General features: G+C 42.5%; 1 protein-coding gene across 5 annotated transcripts in view; it reads left to right on the top strand.

The window, feature by feature from the left end:
* tacc2 (transforming, acidic coiled-coil containing protein 2) overlaps positions 1–25,010 on the top strand; it is a 50,273-nt gene that overhangs the window by 20,033 nt on the left and 5,230 nt on the right. For 2 of the 5 annotated variants that reach the window (XM_042433713.1, XM_042433708.1), the window contains 10 exons: positions 3,671–3,970; positions 15,955–16,061; positions 16,588–18,010; positions 20,046–20,103; positions 20,212–20,419; positions 20,835–20,884; positions 21,045–21,154; positions 21,421–21,574; positions 21,988–22,134; positions 22,506–22,598. In XM_042433713.1, the coding sequence (XP_042289647.1) occupies positions 3,671–3,970; positions 15,955–16,061; positions 16,588–18,010; positions 20,046–20,103; positions 20,212–20,419; positions 20,835–20,884; positions 21,045–21,154; positions 21,421–21,574; positions 21,988–22,134; positions 22,506–22,598 (2,650 nt within the window). The remainder of the gene's footprint in view (positions 1–3,670; positions 3,971–15,954; positions 16,062–16,587; positions 18,011–20,045; positions 20,104–20,211; positions 20,420–20,834; positions 20,885–21,044; positions 21,155–21,420; positions 21,575–21,987; positions 22,135–22,505; positions 22,599–25,010) is intronic. The other 3 variants (XM_042433709.1, XM_042433710.1, XM_042433711.1) reach the window with 3 other exon arrangements.

Here is a 25,010-nt window from a genome sequence, read left to right as displayed (position 1 = left end):
ACAGCTCAGCAGCACACTCTGCCCTGCTTGTCACACTTTTGAAATGGATTTCCATGTGCTTGAAGAGTCCCTTTGGTAGCTTTGTTTGGCTTCCAGACACCTCGAGGGCGTCTGGTACGCTGTTGCTGTCTGCAGCGGTTTAACAGTGTCTCATTGGATGAATGAGAAGGAGTCTGACAGATTTGTACTGGTTGATGTAATGGCAGTGAACCCTTTATGTTGAGTTAAATATACATAATAAACCAGTGTGCCGTTCACTTTGACCTCCTTGTGTTTCCATGCGGGCATTCAGTATTTATTTTAGCATATTTAACAGCTCTAGCTAGACTCACTTTCCATTTATGTCATTCTTTTACTGAAGAACGTCATGTCACTTGAGAGGTCATTGTGCAAAAGCACAATGTGTTGCCATATTATTTACAGTGTGATGAAGGTCTTTTGGGCTGTTTTAATTACATTAAATAATCACTACTGATTTAATTTCACTTAGCTTTAGCATTTCTCAGCTTCCTCAGTTATCTGTCTTATTTGTCACTCTCCCCTAATTCACTCCCGTCGTTTGCTGCAAGCCCAGGAGCCATCTGACATGCCAGAGTAGCACTTGCTGCCTGTCAGTCACAACATGTGACTCATCACTGCTGTTGGAGACATAAAGGTTTGTTCAGAGTAAGAGAGAAGAAGAGTGACAGTGCTATTTCCACTTTAGGTTTCATCAATAGATAAAGTTACACTTGCATACATATAGGAGAGACAGAAATGTGACTGCATGGTTGGTGATATGTGTGTACATGCGGTTCTTTCCCCGCCCCCCAGAGGCTGTCCTAGCTGTCAGTCCTGCTCAGTCTGTGCGGCTTTGTGAACTGAAGCCGTGAAGCCTGTAGTGGGAGGAATTTGGGCAGGCACTCAGCCCCACTGAAGTCATTTGCACAGACCAGACAGAGTGGAACAAAAGCCAGAGTTCAGGGAAAAACTTGAGCATGTGCTGCGTTGTGAGTGTGTGTGACCGAGTCAGTCAAAGTCACAGTGAGAGGAGAGGAGACAAGGGAGAAGAACTGGGACTTACATTTTAGTGACTCCGGTGTTTTGGAGTGCATCAGGAGCTGAACAGAAGCCATTTCCATCACTTAGTCAGCTTTGAAGTTGTGTGATGGATAACTCTATTGTGGACATCTGGGTGAGTTGATAAGAAGTAGCTGCCCTGTTTTTATTTTGTGTGTGTGTTTGTGTCAGTGTGTTTGTGTTTAAATCCCTCCAGGTGGATGCGGCAGATGGTCTGTAGGTAACTAGTGCTAATTACGCTCTGCCTCTGCTGACCTCACCAGATGGGTGGAGGGGAGGGACAAATAGAAAGACGCAGGGACAGAAGGTGGAAAAGAAGGAACAAAGTTTCGAAATGAAACATGTTGTGCAGTAAAATATGTTACAGGTTAGAGCATGTTTTGTTGCTCCCTGTTTGACGTAGAGTCTGTCTTATTGACGCCTCAGTACTAGTAAAACTTACCTGCTGTCTGTGAGTTTTCCAAGAAATCCTGTTGGCATGGTTGACTTTTAAAAGTAGGATGTCAAGTTAATACATTCATTTGGGAATCATAAAGGTCCTCTCACTAACTTTTTCTGTATGACATATGGCATAAAAGTGTGGTGAAAAATATAGTTTTGAAAATGGTACACAGCTAATTTGAACAAAAAATCCTTAATGAAGCCAATTCACTTTTGAAAACACTGTGGGAATGAATGTGACTGTAGCTTAATATGTAGGATATTCCTCATCCAGAGCCGGCATTGTACTGTAAATAGACTAGTTGCCATGGCAATTGTAGGTTCATGCCTTTGCCGACACAAGTGTAGTGGAAGTCTGTCATTTATAAAGCCTGTATACTATAGGTTTTAAATCATGTTTTAATCACCGGGTGACATAAGAGAATTAATGGATTAATAATGATGACTGTGTGTGTAATATATACAGTATACAGTGTGTTAATGTGCAGTACAAGTATGAGCTAGCTGCTGGCTGCAGGAAAGAAATGATCCTCCCATCATTGCGGCATTTAAAAACCACTTTTCTCAGTACCGTCAGCTGGTTTTATTTACTGCTCTCTGTTTATCATTAAACACACTGTCTGGACATTCTGTTTTTCACATCCAGCTGTTTCCCGTAGATGACAGTGTACTGTGTGTGTGTGTTTGTATGGCTTGACTTACTACTCAGTCAGTCAACTGAGGTTAAAAAATCAGGGTTCTCCTGGATTGGCCACGGAAAATTAGCATTCTCCTCTTAAGAAGTGTTCAAGAGGCGCCCTCGACTAACACGCGGCACATTGCTCAACGACCAACAATAAAAAACTCTCTTGGACAGCCTCCAGTCGTTGATGCCAACAGTTAAACTATGTTGACGTGAAGAAGTGCGCTGCTGAAAAAGAGCACATGTGCTCTCTCTAACTTGTTGCAATCATCTTGTCATGACAATAAAGCCTTATACACATCATATCTAAAAGCAGTGCCAAGTTGGAAAGCAGCTGTAAACCTGAGCAGGTCAGTTGACATTATCTCCATGTAAGAGGCACTACACCAGTAAATATGCCGCACCTTCCCAGTATCCAGTGTAATCTTATTTCCCAGTCTGTTAGCTTGATTTATTTTTCTATCTGCTCCATCTCCGTTTTTGTCCATCTTTGGAGGCAGCAGTGGCTCTTATGACAGTTTGCTCAGACTATGTTGTGACTTAGTTGTTTCTATTTCCAGACTGCATGTGCCAAGTTAGCCACAGATGCTGACATATGTATAGCTTTGGACTGCTGGTGTAAGTCACTAATTCGGGATTTGTAATGAGAGGAATGGGACCAAATAAAAATTCATGAATGTAATTGTAGGATTTTTAAAAATATTTTTTAATGACTAACGATAGGAACCAGACCTGTGTTAGATGTAAACTGTAACTTGCTGCGCCCTCAAGAAAAGCACACGCCCTCATTAAATGTTATTAAGTTCTGACTTTACTGGAGAGTGAGATGGAGAATAACAGAGCTGAGTTTTCAGTCTGAAACGAGCTGGAAGGGACGTGTGGAAAGTGCAGACAGCCTAGCAGACAGTTGGCTTGGTACTTTTAAATGTGCTTTAGCTGATGGAGGTATTGTGAAGCTCTATTCTGTAGAGGAGGCTACTGGAGTATTTTTAGAGCTAAACAGGAGGCATGCCCCAAGTGGGGAACAGCTGCATGGGCGTCCATTGCATTGCCTGTCAGATTAGAGAGCCTACCACGCTCCTGATAAGACCCGTCTGGATCAGGGCCAAATCCACTCCACCAGGTGGCCAATGATGACAGAGCCAGACACCCTCAGACAGGCTACTTCACTACAGAGGGCAAGTCAAAACATGGACCATCATGTAAAGGGACTGATGAGAAGAGTTACATTTTCAGTTTTGCACAACTTAAATAAAAAATCATTCTTAGGATGGTTGGAGTGAGCTTTTTATTTTTCAAGTCACTACTAGGTTTAGGTGAAGGCACAGAGCAGAGTGCTTCATCTTTCTCTGCTTTGAGGTAAGTTTCCTTCACGCTTCGTTTGTATAGAAGAAAATGGAATGTGTCCTCAGAGGGCTTTCCAAATCACCGTACTTGGCCGTCTTGTTTCGGTCTGTCTGTTGATGTTTTGTGTTCCCTCCCCTGCAGGCCCTCCCTCACTGAACAGGCAGAGAAACGTGACCGTGCCCCTGCCTCCCCCCCTACTTCCCCTGGACCCCACCTCCCGCCTGCCCTCCTTCCACACCTCAGTGATACTGCAGAGTTCCCCACACCTCCTCCCACACCCCCAGAGAGGCAATCTCCTGAAGCTCTACCAACCCCACCTGCATCCCCCTGCCTTCCTCCTCCTCCTCCTCCTCCCCCAGCCCCTGCCTCCCCTCCTGCACCTTCTGCTCACCAGAGTGAGGACCCCTGCCCTGCCTCTGCACCCTGTCACCCTCCTCCAAGGTATGAACACGAACTTTGCTCACTCATGTGGTCATTACCCTTTTCACTGCTATGTTCAGTATGAATTAATGGCATGTCATTTGTTTGTGTTTAAAAATGTTGCAATTGCTCTGAGTTTCCTTTCATGCCTCTTCTCCACTCATTTTAAGACCTTACAGTAGATTTGTCCAGCTCTGACACTAGTCCCTTTAGCCTGCTTGATGAAAAGTAGCCATGCCCTTATCCTTTTAACCCAAGTTTAGAGCATTAAATCGACGTCTGGCACACTAAATTGCCTCGGAGATGTTGATTTTTCAAGCTCCTGAACATAGAGAGAAACTTACATTTTCTTTGTATAACTTAAGACATTAAAATATAACTGAAAAATATCAGCCCTCTTTCTTTCTGGACAGTTCTCACCATATAGACATGGATAACATACAGCATTATGTATTTTTGTCAACATTTTATGCCTTCATTAGAGTTGACAGTAGAAAGAAAATGGGGTATGACATGCAACAAAACATCCCCGGTCAGATTCAGACCAGGGATTTTGTGGTTAGCCCATTAAACCCCCAGGACACCCTGATTGCCAATTTCTAAATATATATAATATAAATACATATATAAATACAGAGCAATTGTCTTGTCTGTTATGTCAGCAACCCGTCTTGTCACCCCACTCATAAGATTACATTTTATCATTGCTATGTACGTCTACCACATGAACTAATAGGAAACAAGATTTGCCAATGTATGAACTTAGTGGTTATGGAAACAAATGTATGTGCTGTGTAATTGTGGCTTTTTAATGGTGGATATAGCAAAAGCATAAGGGTGAAATGTTCATAAATGGGTCTTTTAAACATTACAGGATCAAGTACACACTACACTTTTTCACACAATCTTCCCCATCTTGACGTATTACGGCTGATTTCTTGCCATTAAAGCTGCGTGTGTAGCACTCCGGTCATGACACAGAGCCACTGTTTCAGCTCACAACACAATGATTTTCATTCATAACACTGATTGCATTTAATTCCTGCTCATTATCTTGTTATCAGCACGGTTTCCCGCAGATAATACTAAGCATTCCCCCTCTTGACTTTATAATGTATTTCATACACTTTTTAAGAGGGAATGACTCAGCCACTTTTTAAGTGCAGTGTTATTTACAACCAGCAGAGGGTGGCTTCCCTTTACAGAGCTGAGCATTCATCTTATTCTACCAGCCTGTGTCTGCACTCTGCTGTCTGAATGCTGCAGACACCTGCTGTCTGAATGCTAGTGATACCTGGCATATGAATGTAACATGGGGAGGCATGTATCTCACGATATATCAGTGTTAAATTGTCTAAAATGTCTGACATATTTTTTGTGTGTAATTATGCATGTGTGCTCATAGCTAATGACTATTTGGCTCTCAGAACACCTCCCTTGCTCAGAGAAGACCAGAATTTTGAGAGGGCTAGATTAGTATAGTATTGTTATATTATTTATGATATCTGAGAGGGTGGAGCAGTGGAGAGGAGACCAACAGAGTAACAGAGTAACATGGACAGAATATTCTGATTGGACGTCACAGATTGTGAACATTTATACATACACTATGGCAACATACATGCAGGTATAAACTATATCTTTAATCTAATACATTAGTTGAAGTATGAAGGTCATATGCAATTGAAAGAGCACTAAAACATACAGTCTTCACTTTTAATACTGTGATGGTTTTTCAATCCTTGTAGGGAATGAGCAACTCCCTCCGGGCTACTAGACATTTATTGTATTGCTCAAAGGCACTTAAGGTGGGCAAATGATTGGCAATGCTACGGCTTCAACGTATGTCCTCACAAATTTTAAAAAAAAAAAATTGTTTTCCTTCAGCATATGATAATCACGATTTTAGTCATTCAAAAACAAACATGTATTAAGTGCTTTTTCCTGAATGATTCATTGAGATTTTGTATGAGTAATAATTAACACTTTCTGTGAGAAAAATCAAAGCAGGCTTCCTACTTAAATTAATTAATTTAAAATGATAAATCTGTCAGTGACTCCCACACGTTTTACACAGGCTTTCTGTCATGAAGACACTCTGTAGCAGTGATGAGTACCTTGGTCCCTATGTTTTTCTTGTTTCCCTTGAAAACCCCCAAATCTTTCAGTTCCTCCCACTTACTACCTTCTTTGTGATGAGAATAATTACACTTTTCTCTCCTCTCTCTTCTTTTCTCTATATGTACAAGCTGCAGTTTTTAACAGCTAACACTCCTCATTTACCTGGTTTTGTGAAAAATGTATTCATCTCACTTATCTTATGAAGTCACACATGTATGTGATTGAGATCATGGGTGTATGGGTATCAAGACCTTTGTTTTGCTTTATCTTTCTTTTTGAGGTTTCCCATTGAAGTGCTGTGATTACTCCACTGATTGCTTTTGTCATTTACTTTGATTAAACAAAGAGAAGGAACGCCACATTATTTCAAAAATACTATGTAATGAGACATGCTGTAAATACAGACAGATCAAGTCTGAGAGTGGATGTTTTGGTAGACACAGCCTCAGGAAATCGATCCCAGGAGGGATTGTTTATGGAATTAATGCAACTTTTTCAAAAACCCCTTGCTCTCCAGCAGCTGTTCAGCAGGAAGATCAGAGGGGCACCCAGGATCCTATCATAGATATCTGAAGCCAGGATTCCCCAAAACACACTTTTGTACTGCTTGTCACCTGCGGAGCTGCTTGATTCAGTTTGATAACACATAAAAGTGTGTTTTCATATCTCCGTCTGATAGCGTATTTGAGCCTTTTACACAAAACAAAAATCTGTCCTATAAATTTAAAGGTACAGTCATGTTTGACTAATATGGCATTTTTGCATTTTACTGCAAAGTCTATATTCTATATATAATAATTTTGACACACACAGATTGAACCATATTTTCAGTTCAGTTCTTCATGTCAGGACTTATAGACATCTATTACATCTTGATCTATGATCTCATCACAAACTCTTTCTATCTACATACTGTTTTAAACTTTTATTTGGTATTTTGTTATCCCTCACTCAGTCAACACTTATTATTTGCTGCTGGTCCCCTCTTTTGTAGTCCTCCCTGAGCTTTGCTACATTTTTTCCTGATTATGGTTGTTTAAGTTTTCTTAAGTCTTTCTGGGGGTTTTTCTGTGCCAAATTAAGGAACATATTGTTTGGACCAGTTGTTTAACTTGAGCCCACTAAGTATTTGCAAGTAAAGTTAGACAGAGCTTTGATAAATCTGTAACTAACAACAAGCTTCTAAAAATGACCATCTGAAATCAAAATTTTCGCAGCTGAAACTCATTTCACTGGTACACAGAGGTTATATTTTATCTACTGCCATGTTTTTAAGTTTAAAAAGGTTTCTGTCAACCTTTCCACCAATGCATTGTTCTGTTCCAACACAGTCTGCTTAGAAGCATTCATATTACATTCTCAAGTAGCAAGTGGTAAGTGTAGTTCGTAGTGACCCTGATTCCTCTTGAGCGCAGTTATGAATCTTTCAGAAAAAAACTGCCACAGCAATATCTTCCAGTGCCTGAGTTTGTTGAATTTTTTATTTCTTCATTTCCTTCAGTCTACAGATGAAGCTGAAGTGCCAGACCAGACTTATGTTACATATTCAATAGAATAGGAACTTGTACATCACACATATGCTTTGCTGCCCTAGATCTATTTTTGAACTGGTATGGGCGTCTGGATGGAAAGGAATCAATATTTATGCTTTAGCAGGGTCTATGTGGGGATTTGTGAGTGGGCAGCATTTTTACTTGTCCCCTCTGGCTGTGAAACATCGACCAACGGGCCCATCCGAGGCTAGAAACACATCGATATTCCATGTGAACATCAATTAATGGGTTTGGGTTTACATGCAAACACTCCCCTTTTCAAATGTGATGTTGGATCAGACATGAGCGCCGGCCTTTGTGCTCCATGCTGTGTAGTGGAACTGGAGATTGCCCATTTCATTGTTGTCTTTTTAGTCCACATAATCAGAGGGTCGACACCTGAAACTCTCGTAGGGCAAGTTTTTGTGACTACAAGTGCTACAGGCTGTAGTTGCTATTGTAGCGAGCCCTCGTTTCCTCACTTTCCCATGAGCGTACAATGGATTTATTCTCCTTGTGTTTCAGAAGCCCCTCTTTCCCATTTCTTCTTGACAATCGATCCGGGAACTTTGTAGAACCTGTTCCTGATCTTATTTCTATCCCACAGGACACATTCTCTGCGTCTGTCACACACAGATGTCTAAAAAAGACAAATTGGAAAGACACGGCTAGACAGAATATCATTATAAGGTTTGTCGAGAGTGCCGGTAAATTAGATCACCGACCCAGTCTGCTGCCCAGGGAGTCAACACAGAGACAGTATTCATTTAGAAAAGCGTATATGCCTGGAAGTGTATGTCCTTGTCTCTTTAGCAAAGAGTGACACCTCTGGATTAAGCTTTGGTAGTAAAAATAAGAAAGAGATATCCTTAATTTTACAGTTGTGTTTTTTGTGGTTGTTTCTTGCTTTCCTTGTTAGTGGATGCTGAAAGAAAAGGTTTTAATAGGATATGATATTTTAAAAGTTTAATTTTTGTCCTTTTTTGTCTTGTTATGCCTGTTCCGTGTATGCGTGCTGGGACAGAATTACTGATGGAGGGGCTTGAATGAAAGAGAATATAATAGGGTCGGAGTTGAATAACACATACTAGTTTCTCAGAGTCTATTGTTTACCTCAGGCATCACTCTGGTTGGCCACGCTGAGTGCTGGAAGCTTCCATTGTGTATAAAGGAGGCACAAAAAATTACATTTTCACCATACATCTCACAGGGTGAAAGAGGGGGGTCCTGGTAGGAGAAAGACAAAGTCGAGAGGTATGGTTACTGTGGAAGGGAGAAAAAAGGGTGAAAGAGAAAGGTCCTGTTAATCAGTGTGGTTTAGGGGGTCCTATTGTTTGGCTCCTGCATAGTCGCGGTAGCAGACTAGAAAAAGCTGCTTGTCTTTTTAAAGGCACAGGAAGCTGGTGTGAGGGGAGAGAGTGGAGGAGAGAGGGGGGAGGAGGCAGTGCGAGCAGCAACACAGCTCAGCGATATCAGCAACCAAACAGAGAAGAGGCACCTCACACACACACATGCAAGACGGCAAGGAAGCAGGATTATTATTTCATCCTATTCGTTTTGGATTATTCTATCCTTTACGTTTTGCTCTTCAAGATTTGATTCCTCCTGGTGTTGCATCATTTTACCTGCAACCACCAGATGAGAAAACAGGAATATTCACGGTCTGTACTGGAGCACAGGATCAGGGATGCTGTGCATAAAGTGAGGAACCCTTAATCATCCACTGCTTCGCTCCTGATGCAAGCAGGACTCGCTCATCCTCTGCACTGCAGCACAGTAAGCTCAGCTGGTGCTCACCTCCTCTGACACAGGCTGCCTCATTGGAAGGATAACAGCGAAAGGAGAAGGGGTTTTGGGGTGGCGGGGGGCAGGTGGATGTGGCGGGTGGCTGGGGAGCAGGAGCAGGCAGGGGGTGCAGGGGGGGCAGAGGTAGCTGAGGATGGGAGCCAACGAGTCCATGGAGCAAGGACAGACCCCCTGTCCCTCTCAAGAACACATGTGAGTTTGACATAACGTGACTTCCTGCTTAATAATCTGTCTGGAAATGTTCAGATATGTGATCCCCAATTTAAAAAAAGCATGAAAAAGAAGAGAATGCTACTAAAGATCTTCACAATACCCTCGGAGATGCTTTATTTAAAAGCTGGAGGACTGGGGAGTTGCTCCAACTGCTTCTGCTTTGATGTCATATGTATATTTTTATTTATTCATGGCTTTGAATTGGCTTTCTGTGCAACAGAAATGTTCAGCCTGAGGGTAGGATGATTTTATTATGCACATTGCAATCACCTGTGAGTTATATTATTGGTAAATTTATTGCTGGCCATTTTTGATGTCATTTATTGTTGTTGGATTAAGCCTGGTGAGCAACACTATGAGATGTTGTCTTCTGTTTCCTCCCTCTGTTATATTTTTGACGCATTTTTGTTTTTTCTTATTCTATCATTCCTTGTATATTGCCTTAAAGCCTTTTCAAATACTCCAGTGCAACCAACTCAGCGCGTCACCATTGTTGTTGTTTGTTTTTGTGATGTAAATAAGGATGAGGGGGATCGGAGCACGTGAGCAGCCACATGCATAGAGTACATGTGTATCACTGTGCCTAGACGACAGTACAGTATGTATGGCTCAAACATAATAGTGCTTCAGAGGAGCCTGTGGGAACCAGAATCAGGCAATGAGTACAGTAGGGGCCGCTGGGAGGCTGGTGGGGTGATGTTTTGTTCTGTGTGAAGGAGGACGCGACTGCCGCTCTGGGAGCAGGAGCTGGTGACGATGTTGAAATAGAACACGTCGTGCGGGGGTGGAGGAAGATCACTAAGGAATATCAGCGGATGAGAGAGAGAGAGTTAGAGACAGAGCAAGAGTGCTCCACTTTGCTATGTTTTATTTATATCTTAGACACACTTCTGCACGGGGGAGCAAGGACCGGGGGAGAAATGGAGAAGAGGGATGGAGTGAATTTGTGTGTGTATGTGTTGTATGTAATGTAGGAATCAATGATTTATATAAGTCATTTTTTCATTTCAAAGCTCTGCTTAATTCAGACCTTGGAGGACTGAATACTTTTATAAAAATATCAGCAGCAAAGTGCAGGCTCTTATTGGAGGATGGCAGAGTTAGCTGCTCAGCTTTCCTACAGGTGTGCACAACAGAAGCGCTGTGCCCACCATTAAAGGCTTTTACTGTTAGTTGTGTAACACTGTCAAAAGCACTTACAGTATATAAAGCAGTCACACTTCACACTTCACTTTAGCGCTTTTATCAGGAAGTGTTAAGATTAGGGATTGGAGCAAATTATGTTGTTTTTAAATTTCTTTTTGTCTCATATTATGAATAATGGTATAATCCAAAATAAGAGTCCAGTTCTTGTTTTGTCTGCAGTGATGGGGGTTGGGATGCTGTCCCTCTTTCCTGTGTGTTTCCCGTAATGATTTGAATGAACCTAGCATCTGATCTCATCATCAAAATGGTGAGGTATGTTAACCCCCTCCTTGCTGCTCTACCGCACCATGGCTTGTTGTTTTTTAATGTGCCATCTGCTTGCAGTCAAAGTCTCAGATTAGGCTAGATGGGGTATTACACACAGAGATTATCATCAGTCGGACACTCTTGAGTCTCAGTGGTTCTTTTGTTTTGAGCATTGCTGTGAAATGAGTTAATCTTTTGGACAAAGGGATACCGGACTCCAGAGGGGAGGTTGTTGCTGTGGACTGATTGATGTTGACATCAGTCTGGATGGAGATGAGGGAGAGAAACTGAGAGACATCTGCTCTTTTAAGAAAACACATTTCTTCCAGGTTCTGTTGATACGACCTGCAAAAGGTGCAGAATGAGTCTCCATAAGATTTCATTTCCTGAGGTTGAAGAATCATTTTGCAAAGAGACAGAGCTGCTTTGTGCTCTTCTCACGTTGTGAAGCTTATACAAAGCTCCTCCCTGCTCACCAAAACACATCTGTGTAGAAACTAAAGAGGCTCTTGTAAAATGAAAATAGGTTGTGGTGTTTCACAGGATGTAGTGTGCCCATGATGTAATACTTCATATCCAGACAGTCACACTCATTCATCAGAGGAATAAAAGCACAGGAGCTCCCTCTGTTGGTCTCATCACATCTAGCTTATAGGACAAACACTAGAGTGTATTTAATGAGTGACAGATATATACTATAACTATTATATTATTACATAAATTTGCTTTCTTCAGTCATTGTAAAACATTTTACCTCCCAAATTCATATCTACAATGTTTACTTATCTGCTTGGGTGTATTTTAAGATAAAATCTAAGTTAACTGATACAAGATATTCATTAATCATTATCTTGTTTCTGATATCTGGTAAAGCAGAGCATGTGACAGGTTTATATTACATTGATATCTCCATATAGCCCCCTTTATGTTGACAAAAGACTATCCCAGACTAAGCTGCTGTGGTTTTCCTTTTTGTCTTTAATATCTGTACCCAGCACCAGTCCAACATGCTAACAGCAAAGCACAAATCAACCTGCTCAAAAACAGCAGTGAGGAAAGGGGATGGCTGAATGAGGCAGGAGGCTAAAGATAACAAAGGGATGATGAACTGGAGAGATAGAGTGGGAGGTGAGGGAAAAGGAAGGAATTACAGGTAAAGGAGAATGGAAAGAGATAGATGACAGTCGGAGTCCAGACAGAGAGGGTTTAGAGGTGTCTTGACAGCCGACAGACGATGGCGGGAGTCTGCAGCAGCTAATCCATTGAAGCTAATCACACAGCTGCTACAGCAGGAGACCAGCAGCAGGTAGCCTGCCTCTATTCATCCCTCTCTTCTTCTTTTTTTTTTAGCACCCTTCCCATCAGCTTCCATCTAATCACATTTACCACTCTTTAATGGTAACATATTCTGCAGAAAACTGCTCATGTTTACTGGTTGTACCAACATCTTAAATGTTAAAAAGAATGTGTATATGTAGGACAGACAGGTGGTGTTGGGTTTACATGTCAGTTTAGCCCAGTTTCCCTTTCTTCCCTGTGGCTGGCGATGGCTGTCCCTCCAGCGCTGTGAAAGCTGTTTAGACAGGCTGAGTTGGATTTGGCTGGTAGCAGAGACATGTCTGGCAGTCTGAAATGCAACATCTCCCCGCCTCGCACTGCAGAGTTCCTGTCTCCAGGCAGTCATCTCAGCCTGTGAGAGGCTGCTATTAACTGCTGCTCCCTTTGTTTCTATTCGCCCCCATACCCTGACTGACTGCTCACCCACACGCTGCTCTTCCTCTTCCTATATTTTGTCTGCTATTAGGTAACATAAGAGCAGCTGAAGAGTGTGAAAAGACATCCCCAGATTTGCCATATGTAGTATCACTGAATAAAGATGATCAGTATTAACAATTCTAGGATGAACAGAAGTGCAGGATAAACATAAACAGAATGATGCCGATGCAGCAGCTGCTTGGCTCATAAATCTGTGCCTTTATTTGTCTTCAACATCATATAATACACGTCACAGGTCCTTGTTGGCGAGGCAATCCTCAGTTGTGTTTGTGTGTGTTGGGCCACTTTTTTTTTCCACCATAGTGGAACATATGGTGGGAACAACCCCCAGTTGCCATAGCAACACAGTGTTTGCAGTCGCATGAAAAATGTCTTCTGCAAGGACTTAAATGGCGCACTGAAATGAGCCCTAATAAGCTTATTATTTCACTGTTTCCTGTTTTACTTTCATCCGTTCTCAAGAAGCAGCTTCTATTGTAAGTGCTAATTTTAATGCTAGACATCAGAGCAAAATATTCATTTGTTGAGTGTTTTTTTTTTGTCTTTGTAACTTGGTGTGATGTATAGTTATTGGGTTTTTGCATATTTCACTCTATAAGTGGGTCCTGTCCTTGGAGCTATCTTTGCCACTGCCTGTCTGGCCATCTGACATTAAGATCCTTGTTCCCAGTTACTGATCCAGATGGATTTCCAGGCAGACCAGTCTTATCCTGCTGGGACACACTGGGCCCTCACAGAGATTACAGCTCTGGCTCCCTTCTTGGCCATGTGCTGTCTCATTTCACATCACAGAACCCTGAAAGTGACAGAGGTGTTTGTAAGGGGTTTGATTGGAGAATAAACGTATCAAACAGCTACCATTTATCATTTAAGCCCCTGTTGGGGCTTTAACATGTCTAGTACTTTTATGAAGCCTGATGAATTGTTTCAATTTATCAGAAGAGCACATTATTATATGTTGCTTCTTCCATATTGTTGTCTTAGAAGATCTTCCATCTCTGCAGTGATGTGACCCCAGGCATAGGAGACATATTGACCATGACAGCCAGAGACATTTATTACCAGCCTCCTCTAAAAACATTTATGTCTCAGTTATGAACTTTCGTTGCACCAGCCATTCTATTCTACCATACTGATGGTTCGATTGTGTTTCCAGGCATCCCCTTTTCTTTCATGGCTTTTTTTTAATCCATGTTAGCATGTGTCTGTGACAAAAGACCCCCACAGGACGCCGGATGGCTTCAGCAATGCCTTGAGGTGAATCCCTATAGATCAGCTAGATCAATAGACTGTATAGACTTGGAAGTGTCATCTAACTGTGGGGGTCTTCATCTGTTCTATGCTTTTGTGAGTATGCCTGTGTCTCTGTGTGTTTTTGATAGGAATTGTGGTCCACAATAATGACACAGTATGCTCCAGGCATTGCTTTTCTTTATGGCCATTTTTGTTGTCCATTATACGGGACTAATTTTATTATACTGTCCAAGGATGTGTCGGGGAAGCCATCACCTGCACACAATAATATTTTATTGATAGTACTTTATTGGTTATTCTGCTTCAGTGTGTCCGTAAAATGACCTTGGTATGTAGAGCAAATTCTGGGTGCATCTTTGCACTGCCTAAAAAATGTATATCATGTCAATTTTCTCACCATGGAGGAGCTAAATAGATATTTAATATATATATATAGATGCAGTGGTTGTATGAATAATGTGCAGTCTTTATCAGAGCACATTAGGCTGGTAGGCAGTAGACTGCTTTTTGTTCTGTGTGGATACAGCAAAGTGGTCGAGGAGCGAGGGGAGAGAGAGGTAGAGGGGAAAGTAGAGAGAGGGGAGAGAGAGAGTGAGCGAGAGGCAGAGAGAGAGAGAGAGTGCCAGAATATACAGTATGCAGGCGGTGGGCTTCTGCAGCCAGTCTCATTTAGATTGGAAGGCACCGTTTCCTAGTGGGGAGGAGTAGAGGCAGACTGATATGGCAAAGAGGAGTGATGTGGAAAGGCTGAGATCGTAGATCGGAAACAAAGAGAGCTGGACATTGGACTGGAGAGAAAAAGAAAGAAAGGAGAGGAAAAGGATTGTCATCATCTGGGGAAGAGATCTTGTGGAGGAAGCGGTGGGCGTTTACCTGTGTGTGTCAGACAGTAGCATCGTGGTGCGGAGAGGTGTAACCCGCCGGCAGCCATGGCAGTGAGTGCGTGGCAGGCTCTGTCTCCACTGCAGTGGGCTCGCTGGGGCTGGGATACACTGCTGGGAGGGGCAGGAGACGGGGACAGCCCGGGCTCAGATCCGGCTCTAGGGCTCCTTCGGAGTCTCTCTTGGGGCTCACATCATGATAACATGATCAAGGCTGCCGTGGAGCCGGTCAGACAGAGGTGAGACAGGATGGGGATGCTAGGCCTACATATGGTCAGATAATAAATTGATCACCAGAGCATGGAGCCTAGTAGTAAGGTTGTGTGTTCAGCTTTGCTTCTGTTAATACATTTGCATGCATGTGTGTGTCTGATGCTAAAGAAGATCAGTATTGTTTTTGCTTAGGATGAGCATCATGCACTAATTAGTAATTTCTCCATTTTTGGTTTGGTGTTCCCCTCAGTCCTTCCTTTTTTATTTCATAGCTGTGATATCTTCAGATCTTGAGGTGGTCTTGTGTGTGTATGGGTGGTCTATGTGTGTGTGGAGATGGAATGATTCTGTGTCTCAGATGTGCTGTTATCTGTCACCTCAGTGCAGATTCAGCATTTTCATTTGCAGCTATAGAAGCCCACTAGAACTAAAACAGAAACACATACTAGCCTGGGGTGTTTTTTTACTCATACATACCACAGGAAATAGATGCTGCCTTTCCTACCTGGTATTATGCACATCCATACCAAAATATTGCCCTTTTTACACAAAATATTCGCCTTAAAGAATGATATTGGACCAGCTTACTTGAGAAATAAATGTGTTCTTCATGATATGATGTGTCTGAGGGACAGCTCATCAGATTGTCCCCACATGATGTCAGTGTCAATGATTCTGATGCAGTCATCACAGTTCAACTGATATCAGTCTGATTCATAGAAGCTTTGACTTAGTGTGTCCTTATCTTTTGTTATAGGAGCTCAGACTCCGATGGAGCATTTGAGACCCCTGAATCCACAACTCCAGTGAAGGCTGTTTCACCTACAGATCCCCAGATCCCACAACTAACGTCCGATGACATAGGTACAGTAAGAGAATTATTCCATGATGTGTGCTTAGTTCTTACACAGTATGATGCTCAGATACACTATTGTAACCTCAGCAGAAAAAAAGAATAAGAGAAAGAAAGTCTTGTTGCTCCATCTAGTGGAATGAAGCAGTATTCCACCTATCTGGCTTTGTTTGCTGAGACAAGCATCTCCACTGCACAAAAATGAGGCTTTTGGGACATCTGAGAAAATCTGACCAATCAGTTCAGTCTCTCTCTCTCTTTCTCATGTGATTTTTTTATGATTTTCTGCCCAACTGAGGGACTGCTATTGAATTATTTATAGCACATTCATCTCTGTAATTGGATGTGTCAAAAGCCTGCTGCAGCTTTTATCTCCTTGCAGGCTGGTTTACACCTGCACTTCATCCACAAATTAGTTAAAATTTATCATGATCCCAATTTCATTTCAAACTTGAAATGTTGCTTTGATTTTGCCTTTTATGAACAGCTGAGGGAAACCTCTTTATGTTATATTCCATGTCTCTCCATTTTTTGCAGTAGCAGACACCTCAGTCAGTGATCCTGCCTCTGATTTCACTTCAGCTGATCGACCCTGCCATTCCCCGACTATTGTTTTTGATGAGAACAAGCCCATTGCAGCCAGCGGCACATACAACATTGAACCTTTTGCTTCAGATTCAACAAGTCACGCTCTGACACGTTCCCTCAGCCTCCAGGGAGGAGAACTAGACAGTCCTGTACTGTTGGATGGATCCACGGCAGGAGGCTTCCGTCCGCATTCTGAATCCTTCAGTGTCGGCACTGAGAGTGCCCCAGGGACACTCCGCAGGCCCAAGAAAGTCCGTCCTGGGTCTGTGAAGAAGAAGCCTCTCCTCAGACAGAACTCCAACCCAGAGAGTCCAAGACCAGCCTCATCCAGCAGCACCCCAGAGATCAAGAAACAGGCAAAGCCTCGAACTTCCAGCCCTCTGCAGGCTCAGGAGGAAGCAGAAGGAAGCTCTGCAACCCCGAGCCCTGGAGGAACCCTCCGAAGGACCAGGAAGACCCGTGTAGAGACTCCTCCCCCTCTGCCAGAGGAGACCAATCATATCAACCAAGAGGAGAGCATTGTTGTCCCTGCCTTACCCTTGTGCCAGGAGGAGACCCCTCTACCTGGTAGTCCAACGGACAAAGGCAACTCCCCCATTCCTCCCAGTGCGTCCTACAATTGGGATCCAGAAAATTTTGAGAACATTGACCCCTTCAAGACTGGAGGTAGTAAAATTGCCAATTCCCCTGTCCTTGGTCGTAAAAGTCCTGTGTGTGGCCCCATAGCTACGCCCCCAGAGAGTCCCTCTGTCTCTGCTGTGGAGCCACGTCACCCCACTCCCCCAGCTCCTCTTGAAGAGCCAATTACAAACCCTGAGGAGCAACCCATCCTACCCAAACGTCAGTCAGTAAGGCTGGAGTTTGACTATTCTGAGGAGAACAGTGAGGCGGCGCACCCGGCCTCTCCTCCACCCAAGAAGCTGGGCAAGAAACCAGGTGCCAAGATGCCTCTGAGGAAACCAAAGCTGGGGCTGAAGAAGGCCCCTCCTGTGCAAACCGAACAGCTGGACAACAACCCTCCAGCAACCCAGAATGGCAATGAGGAGGAAATACCTATTCCTAAAGTTTCTTACAACTTTGAACCGGATAAGTGGGAAGATCCAAATTTCAATCCATTTTCTTCTAAGAAAGGCATTGCCAACTCTCCCAAACTACCCAGATCTTCTTATAAGTTTGACCCCAATAATTTTGATGACTCCATAGACCCTTTCAAATCCTCCAACAACATGGCTATCTCTCCTCCCAAGGCCTCAGCCTCCTTTGAAATGTCATCCAATGACTATGATGTCGAAAATGACAATGACAATATTGCAGAACTGGAGGACCAAAATCAGAACAAACCTGCCAAGAAGAAGAAAACTCCTATCAAATCGTAAGTTCATCATAATCACAGTCTACTACCCAAGGACGATACATTTACTGGAGAGTCAACACTCACTTAGAGAACATTGTGTTCAAGTGTAGGAATGTCTGCGTCTTTGTCGGTGTGTTTGTTTTTTTTAGGTTACACTGTGTTTGTTCGTGGTCCACTTGTCTATTATGCCAGCGTCCTCTGTCTGTCTCTCTGTCACCTGTGTCTGTGTATTCTCATATGTCACAGGAAGTCCAAGGGTGTGTCCTCTCTATGTTGTCTGTTGTAAGTACAGGGACAACACAACCATCCACCCTTTTTGACCCTTAATTCCATGTGGCTCCCTTTAAACTGCATGTTGCCCTGTTGTTAGTCCCCTCTTCCTATTAACAGAAACATCTCAATCCCTTGTGACCACTATCAGACAATGTAATTTTAAGTTTTTAAATCCTTCCCATTTGCTTTACTATTTTATCCGGAGGACACCTGTTTTCAGTTTTGTTTCACATTCTGTATTTTTTCCGGTTAAATCCCATTTTTGAAGGTGCCAATATAAAAAATTGTCAGTTATTATCTTCTTATCTCAAACTTCCCTTGATATTGCTATAATATATTTTGATAATTGCTGAAATAGGATCAAAATGCAAAAGGAGTAATTAAAGCTGCTACAATACATTTTTTTATATTAACAATGAATCAAATTGCTATTTGTAATGCAACAAGGGTCACTCATAGTGACAAACCCACAGGGAATTATCACCCAAGTCTGCAGTTCCCCTCAGCTCAGCTTTATAGCATCTTTTAGCCTACTGTTTTGGTTTTCTTGGAACATTTAGCCGCTAAAATATTTCCCGCATGAGTCAGTGGAGACTCTTTCAAACAAAAGAGGTCAGTACAACAATGCAGTTGAATCACTAAGAAAACTCTTTTTGTACAATTCATGGTGGCAAACTAAACACATGGTGATGTGTTATTAAGTTTGTTGGCGATACTTCATTTGATTATCACTCTTTTAAAACATTTATGATATTTGACTTTATGTTTTCACCAGTTTTCCATCAGCACCTTTTCAAAAACAAAAGTCGAGGAATGTTCCTCTCGGATGGTGGAAAGTGTTTTAGTGTGTTTGTTTACATAAGCCAACAACACATCTTTAGTCGATGTGTGTTTACTGACATGCCACTGTGTCCATTCTGAAAGTGTGTAACATAGAAGGGGATCCCTCTTGTGTTCAATGTTGAATAATTCAATGTGTAATAGTGGTGAAATTACAACTACACAATATGGATTGTATTCTTCATTAAGATATATAGTTTTACTAGTTATTATTGTCCCATTGATATGAACTCTTAATGATTTCAATCAAGCACCATAGCCATACAACCCTGGACACAAAAATATGTATTTGTGACAGAGTGCAGATATTTTAAAGATGAAAGTAAGCATCGGCTCGTATTTTACTTTCAATATAGAGGAAGAAGTTGGATGATACATCCTGAATGATACTATTCTTTTTTTTTTTAAAAAAAAGGCTAAAATGCCATCCAAATTCTTCAAATGCTCTACCAACCCTCAGAGAACATATGTTTAATAGGACCTAATTGAAAACTAAGGCAACAAAAGTAAAAACCTCCCAAAAGCAGTTAATCTACAGTAATAGATGATGTTTTCACAATTGTCCTCCTAACTAACCAACTACATTAACACATATATTCTCGTTTAGGATCTATGTTATTTGCCGATTTGTGTGACAATTAAAATATTCATAACATTACATTCATTCACTACAACTCTTTACGCGACCGTGCACTTACTAAACTGCCTCAAACCCTCGTCAAAAACATGTCACAGTTTGTTCATTTCAGCCACACATACAGTAAGTCATACTGTTACATGTACAGTAATGTTACTCAATATAAATTATGTTTATTTTGTGACTATATACACATTTGTGATATATAGCAAGTATACAGTACACAGGTGTAATACAGAGTTGTTTACTGAAGGTGTGGAGTGACTCTGGATCTCAATGATTGATTGTTTTCTTGTTTCTCAGTAACACTTTCAGAGTGAAGAGGTCGCCAAAGAAATCACCACTGTCCGACACATCCCAGGTGTGCACTTCATTCTCTATATTTGTACATCGCTCTCACTTGAGTCTATCAATTCTGTCTTTCTGATTTTCTCCTTCTTCTCTCTGACTCTTTCACTTTGTGTTACAGGAGCCTACGCCTGCAGATGAACCCTCCTCCCTTCATCCACAGGACGACCACGCCACAGACGAAGAAAAGCTGGCCTCCTCCACCAGTCATAAGTGGGCCAACCTGCAAGACATGGATACAAATTTGAACTCTGACCAACAGGACTTCCCTCATCCATCCGATCTTACGTCCTTCGTTAACGAGAACAGTCTTCCTCTTCAGAATCCAGGTGAGGCAAAATGTAGCTGTCTGACTCCCTCTTTGCACCTCCAGCCACCTGTGCTCAAACAAATGCTTGCAGAGATCAAAGCATACCACAGACAGACAATGCTCAAAGGAAATTCAAAGCATATGTTTGGATGAACCATTGTGTACACCAATCAGCAACTTTTCTCTTTATTGATTTTTGCTGTGGCACTGAAATAAGCCTGTTGGCACAGTTCTCTACTGCCCTCTGACCCCCGGAAGAGCCATTTCTACCCAGAGGCTGTCTGGCTCAACCCATCTGGGTCATATATGAAAGAGAGAACAGACAGCCCTGCCTCAGCCTCTGATCCCATCAGTCCAGAGCTAAACACCACAGCTGAAATGTCTCTCCATTTCTTCCTCTGCATCTAAAACTATGTTTTGTCTTTCTGTGTCAGCGCAAGACTATGAAATTGAATACATGGAGAAAATTGGCTCCTCTTCGCCTGTGAGTATTTGATATTATTCAGAGATGTTGTTTGAGATTGTCTATGATGTTTGCTGCTTACCTCATTTATAGCACCATGTTTTATATGTGATGTGTGATTTCTGCCATGAAAAACAGTAAAATTACTTAAAAAGTTTCTCCTGTCTGATGTGTCTTGTAGCCACTGTCTGTGAAGAAGCCATCTTTGTACCTAAACTTGGACTCAGTATCTGACAACTTAACCAAGAATACGTGTGCAAATGGATCTGAGCCCAGCTCCCCCTGCACAGGGTACAACACACTCTAATGCACTATATTTTATAAATATGTGTTGTTACTTTACTGTATTTAATGATGAATGTTCACTGTAGAACCTTTAAAGTACAACTTTCAGTCAAGTGTGAAGTGTAAACCACAATAATTTTGATTGCATGATGCATACAGTTTAGCTGCTCCAGCAATGTGTTTCATTAACACTCTCATCCATCATATATACAGTCGTACATTACTTGTCTTGTCCCTCCCTCTTTCTCCTCTCTTCCTCTCATTCTCTGTAGGAGTTTTGAGGAGATGGAGGCCAAGATAACAGCGGGCGTGAAGACTCCGGTGCTGAGTTCCCGGCCTGGTCCTGAGGGCTCTGTTGGGGACAAGGGCCGGAAGAGAGAAAGCGAGGCACTCAGTCGAACACAGAGCACAGAGATGGACGAGCAGGTGAGTCTCTGCCTGTCTAGAGGGGATATAAAGATTCAAACTCTGTGAGCAGTTGTCACATGATCATATTTTTCTCTGTGTCTTTTCACCATCATTTAAGGCAAATTTGTCAATTTTTATTTTGTAACATTTACGCCATGTCATTGTTTAGTCACAAGGGGGAGACAGAGTGCCACGCTGCACATGTGTTATTGTAGCCCCCCCCTCTGACATGTAGGCCCCCTGCAGTCATGGTGATTCTCATTAAAGCCTTGTCACTGATAACAAATACCCAGACAGTCACGCAAAGTTCCCAGCTTGAACTCAGTGACTCAGCTCCCAACCCTGCCACTCAAACACTCAGCGCTTGCTTTGCCATGCTGACCCCTGCCCTCCTCCTTGCCCTCTGCCTACTCCTCCTGGTGCACCTGTAGCCCCCTAGAATTGACCCCATGGAGGCCCCTGCTCCAGCCCTGGCCATACCCCTGTTAGACAGGCTGTCTGGGTGCGACGACCCCCTGCAATACCTGGAGCCTGACCTCGCTGAGACCAACCCCACTGCATTCGCCCAAAAACTACAGGTGTGTTGACAAACCACACATGACCCCTCTTGATAAACCTTATCGGCCTTGCCTCTGGTGGCCCATTTGTGGCCCTGATTTGTGATCGTGTGTGTTTTTGTGTGAACATTACATTGTGCCACCTTATTTCACCCTGCCTTTTCATTTTCCCATTTTGTGTCCTCCTATTACCTAAGTTGCAGTTTATTTTAGCTTACTGTGTGGCATAGACTGATGTGTGAAATGTAGACAGCTGTGTGTGATCAACTCAAGTTTCTATATGTTCTCCCTTTGCTCTCTCATCCTCGGGCCGCAACCCTCTCCTCTACCCCCCCCCCCACATTCGTCAACCCCCCCCCCCCCCCCAACCACCCTCCCCCTCTGCGGCCCAGGAGGAGCTGGTGCTTGCCGCCCTGAGGATAGAGGCTCTACAGGTAGCCAAAAGCATCTCTCAGTGCCCCTCCCTCTCCACTGTAACCCCCCAGGTACTGCGCTGAATCAGCCTGCACCTGCTGTATGTGTGTGTGTGTGTGTGTGTGTGTGCACCTTTAATGAATGATTACAGAAAAACAGGTGTGTGTAAGCGCACATGTGCGCAGCTATAGTGTGCGTGCATGAGTGTTTCTCAGCCTGCCTATCCCTCCCCCTAAACACACCATTCTGTGTGTGACTGTGAACTCATGGCCTTATCAACATGGTGGCTGCAGCACCGCATTGTCAATCCTGCCACCTCTTCAGTCCCCCACATATGAAATCTCTATCATGGCTTAATGGGTCCAGCCCTCACCCAGACTAGTAGTGAGCTCTTTTAGGTTTACCCCTCAGGAAGAGAGTGCTGTGTCATCACAGTCTCTTACCTTTAATATGCATGTTGGGCAACATGCATGTTGCCTGTTCATGAGAGGCTTGAATGTGACTGGGAATGTCTCACATCAGACTTAATATCAGCAGGGATGGCATTCAATGGATATCACTGTCCAAGATTTATTTCTTGATTTGTTCATCGCTCCAAATCCCAGTCACATTCTTGTTTTGTGATTTTGTCCTTTACCCAAACTAACAGCACTAACAAACAGCTACATCAGGCAGGTGTCAGTATTCAGTTTAGCTGGAATTTCAGGTTGAATTTGGGAATTTGCCGGTTTTGAGGCTTGTGTTGAAAAAGCACATGCCTAGATATAAGTACAGTGACATTTTTTGCTCAGTGATGATCAGAGGCACCTCTACATTTTAAGGCCGGTGGAGAAATTCTCCAGGCACTTCCCAGCCCTCTATCCGCCCATGTCTCATGCTGTTGTCCCGCACATTTCACAGTTTCGTCTTAAGAAACCCAACACTCGGCGGTGGAACATCAACGGTTCACCCTTACTCAAAGTAAGAATAACATTACACCCCTGTGATCTGTCCTCGTCGTAATCCAGCTTCAGTTCAGCCTTTGAATATTTGGACAGTGACATTTCTAATTAGTTTGGCTCTGTACTCCAGCACACTGGATTAGAAAGGAAACAATTACTGTGAGGTTCAAGTGCTGACTTTCAGTTTTAAGTGTGTTTGAAGGTGTCCACATCCACATTGGGTAAAAGTGTAAGAATCAAAGCCCCTTAATGCGTTGTACCCCCAATTTTTGTACAATGCAGTAGATGATAGGGTTACAGTTCCTTTGTTGTTTATTCAATATGGATATATGCCCTCAAATTAAAGCTAAAAGTCAGCACTTTACCCTTCTAATGGTTGTTTCATTTGAAGTCCACCATGCTGGAGTACAGAGCTATAACAGCTGTCCAAATACAGACAGAGTGCACTGTACACTCTTCCTCCTGTAGACCCCATAAGCTTCATTCAGTCTGAGTGGTGCCATCACTATCATAGCTCTATTTTGTCTTAATAGCTGTTCTTTGTCCTTGTGAGCAAATTTGTCCGAGTTGTGGTTTTTCCAGTAACATCTAGTATCTCTCTAGTTTTCATTCATCTTAGGGAGAAAACTATAGTTACACCTACTACTGCGGTATTCTCTGTGTTTGACGTAGTGTTTGTATTCTGTTGCCTCAACTTGTGTCTCTAGTGTTCAATGCATCCCATTTTCTGTTCATATTAAGTAGTTTTGCTGCTACATCCATGAGCAAATGTCTTTCTTACTTTCTAGCTTTGCAAAGTGCTGTGAAAAGGTACCCCAGCAAATCTTATGTTATCTTTACCTGACGTGTGATTCAGGTTGATCTTATGTTTGTTATGTGCAACAGCAGGTCAGTTATTTGGTTATTAAGCATACTGTACCATATTCTGTTTTATTCTACTTCATGCCATGCTATGGTAATGACATTTTAGGGTTTTTTTTGGGTGTTGTTTCTGAAAGACAGAGATAAATGTCATACCAAAACAGGACAGCTTGCTTACAGTTTTCGTTTAAACCTCACTGAATTGGGAGGGTAAGCCCAATCGGTACCTCACTAAAAGCCAAAGTCTGTGGTTGCATAAATTCTGCCGCATTTAACCGTAGCAGGACTTTAGTCTTTACCTTCATTGAAATAATGGATTTACTGCTCCAGCCAGACCAAACACTTCACTCTCTTCTCCATGTATTAGTGGGTCTCAGTCTTCTTGTCCCTTGTGAGCCCCCACCATTTCATCAAATCCTCCTGTAATCCGGCTCTCCTGTGGATGACTAAATCCCTCTCAGGGCTGCATTTTAGGGGACCAAAAAGGGGTCCAAGAAGTATCTTTTTTGCATTTCAATATGATTAATTGTGTAAAGAGTTGTTTTTTGGTAGAGTTTTGTTATAGTTTGCAATAGTCACATGAACATGTGTGTACCATATCCAAAGTTTAACTCTTTCTATTGAGAAATCCTCTGAATTTTCTGGTTTTACCTCACATCATGTCCTTGTAGTTGGGAAAGA

This window comes from Thunnus maccoyii, chromosome 14 (genome assembly GCF_910596095.1).
Source record: "Thunnus maccoyii chromosome 14, fThuMac1.1, whole genome shotgun sequence".
In the NCBI taxonomy this organism is placed as follows: Eukaryota; Metazoa; Chordata; class Actinopteri; order Scombriformes; family Scombridae; genus Thunnus; species Thunnus maccoyii.
Note: the sequence above shows the minus strand (reverse complement) of the source record. Positions and strands in the feature narration are given on the sequence as shown.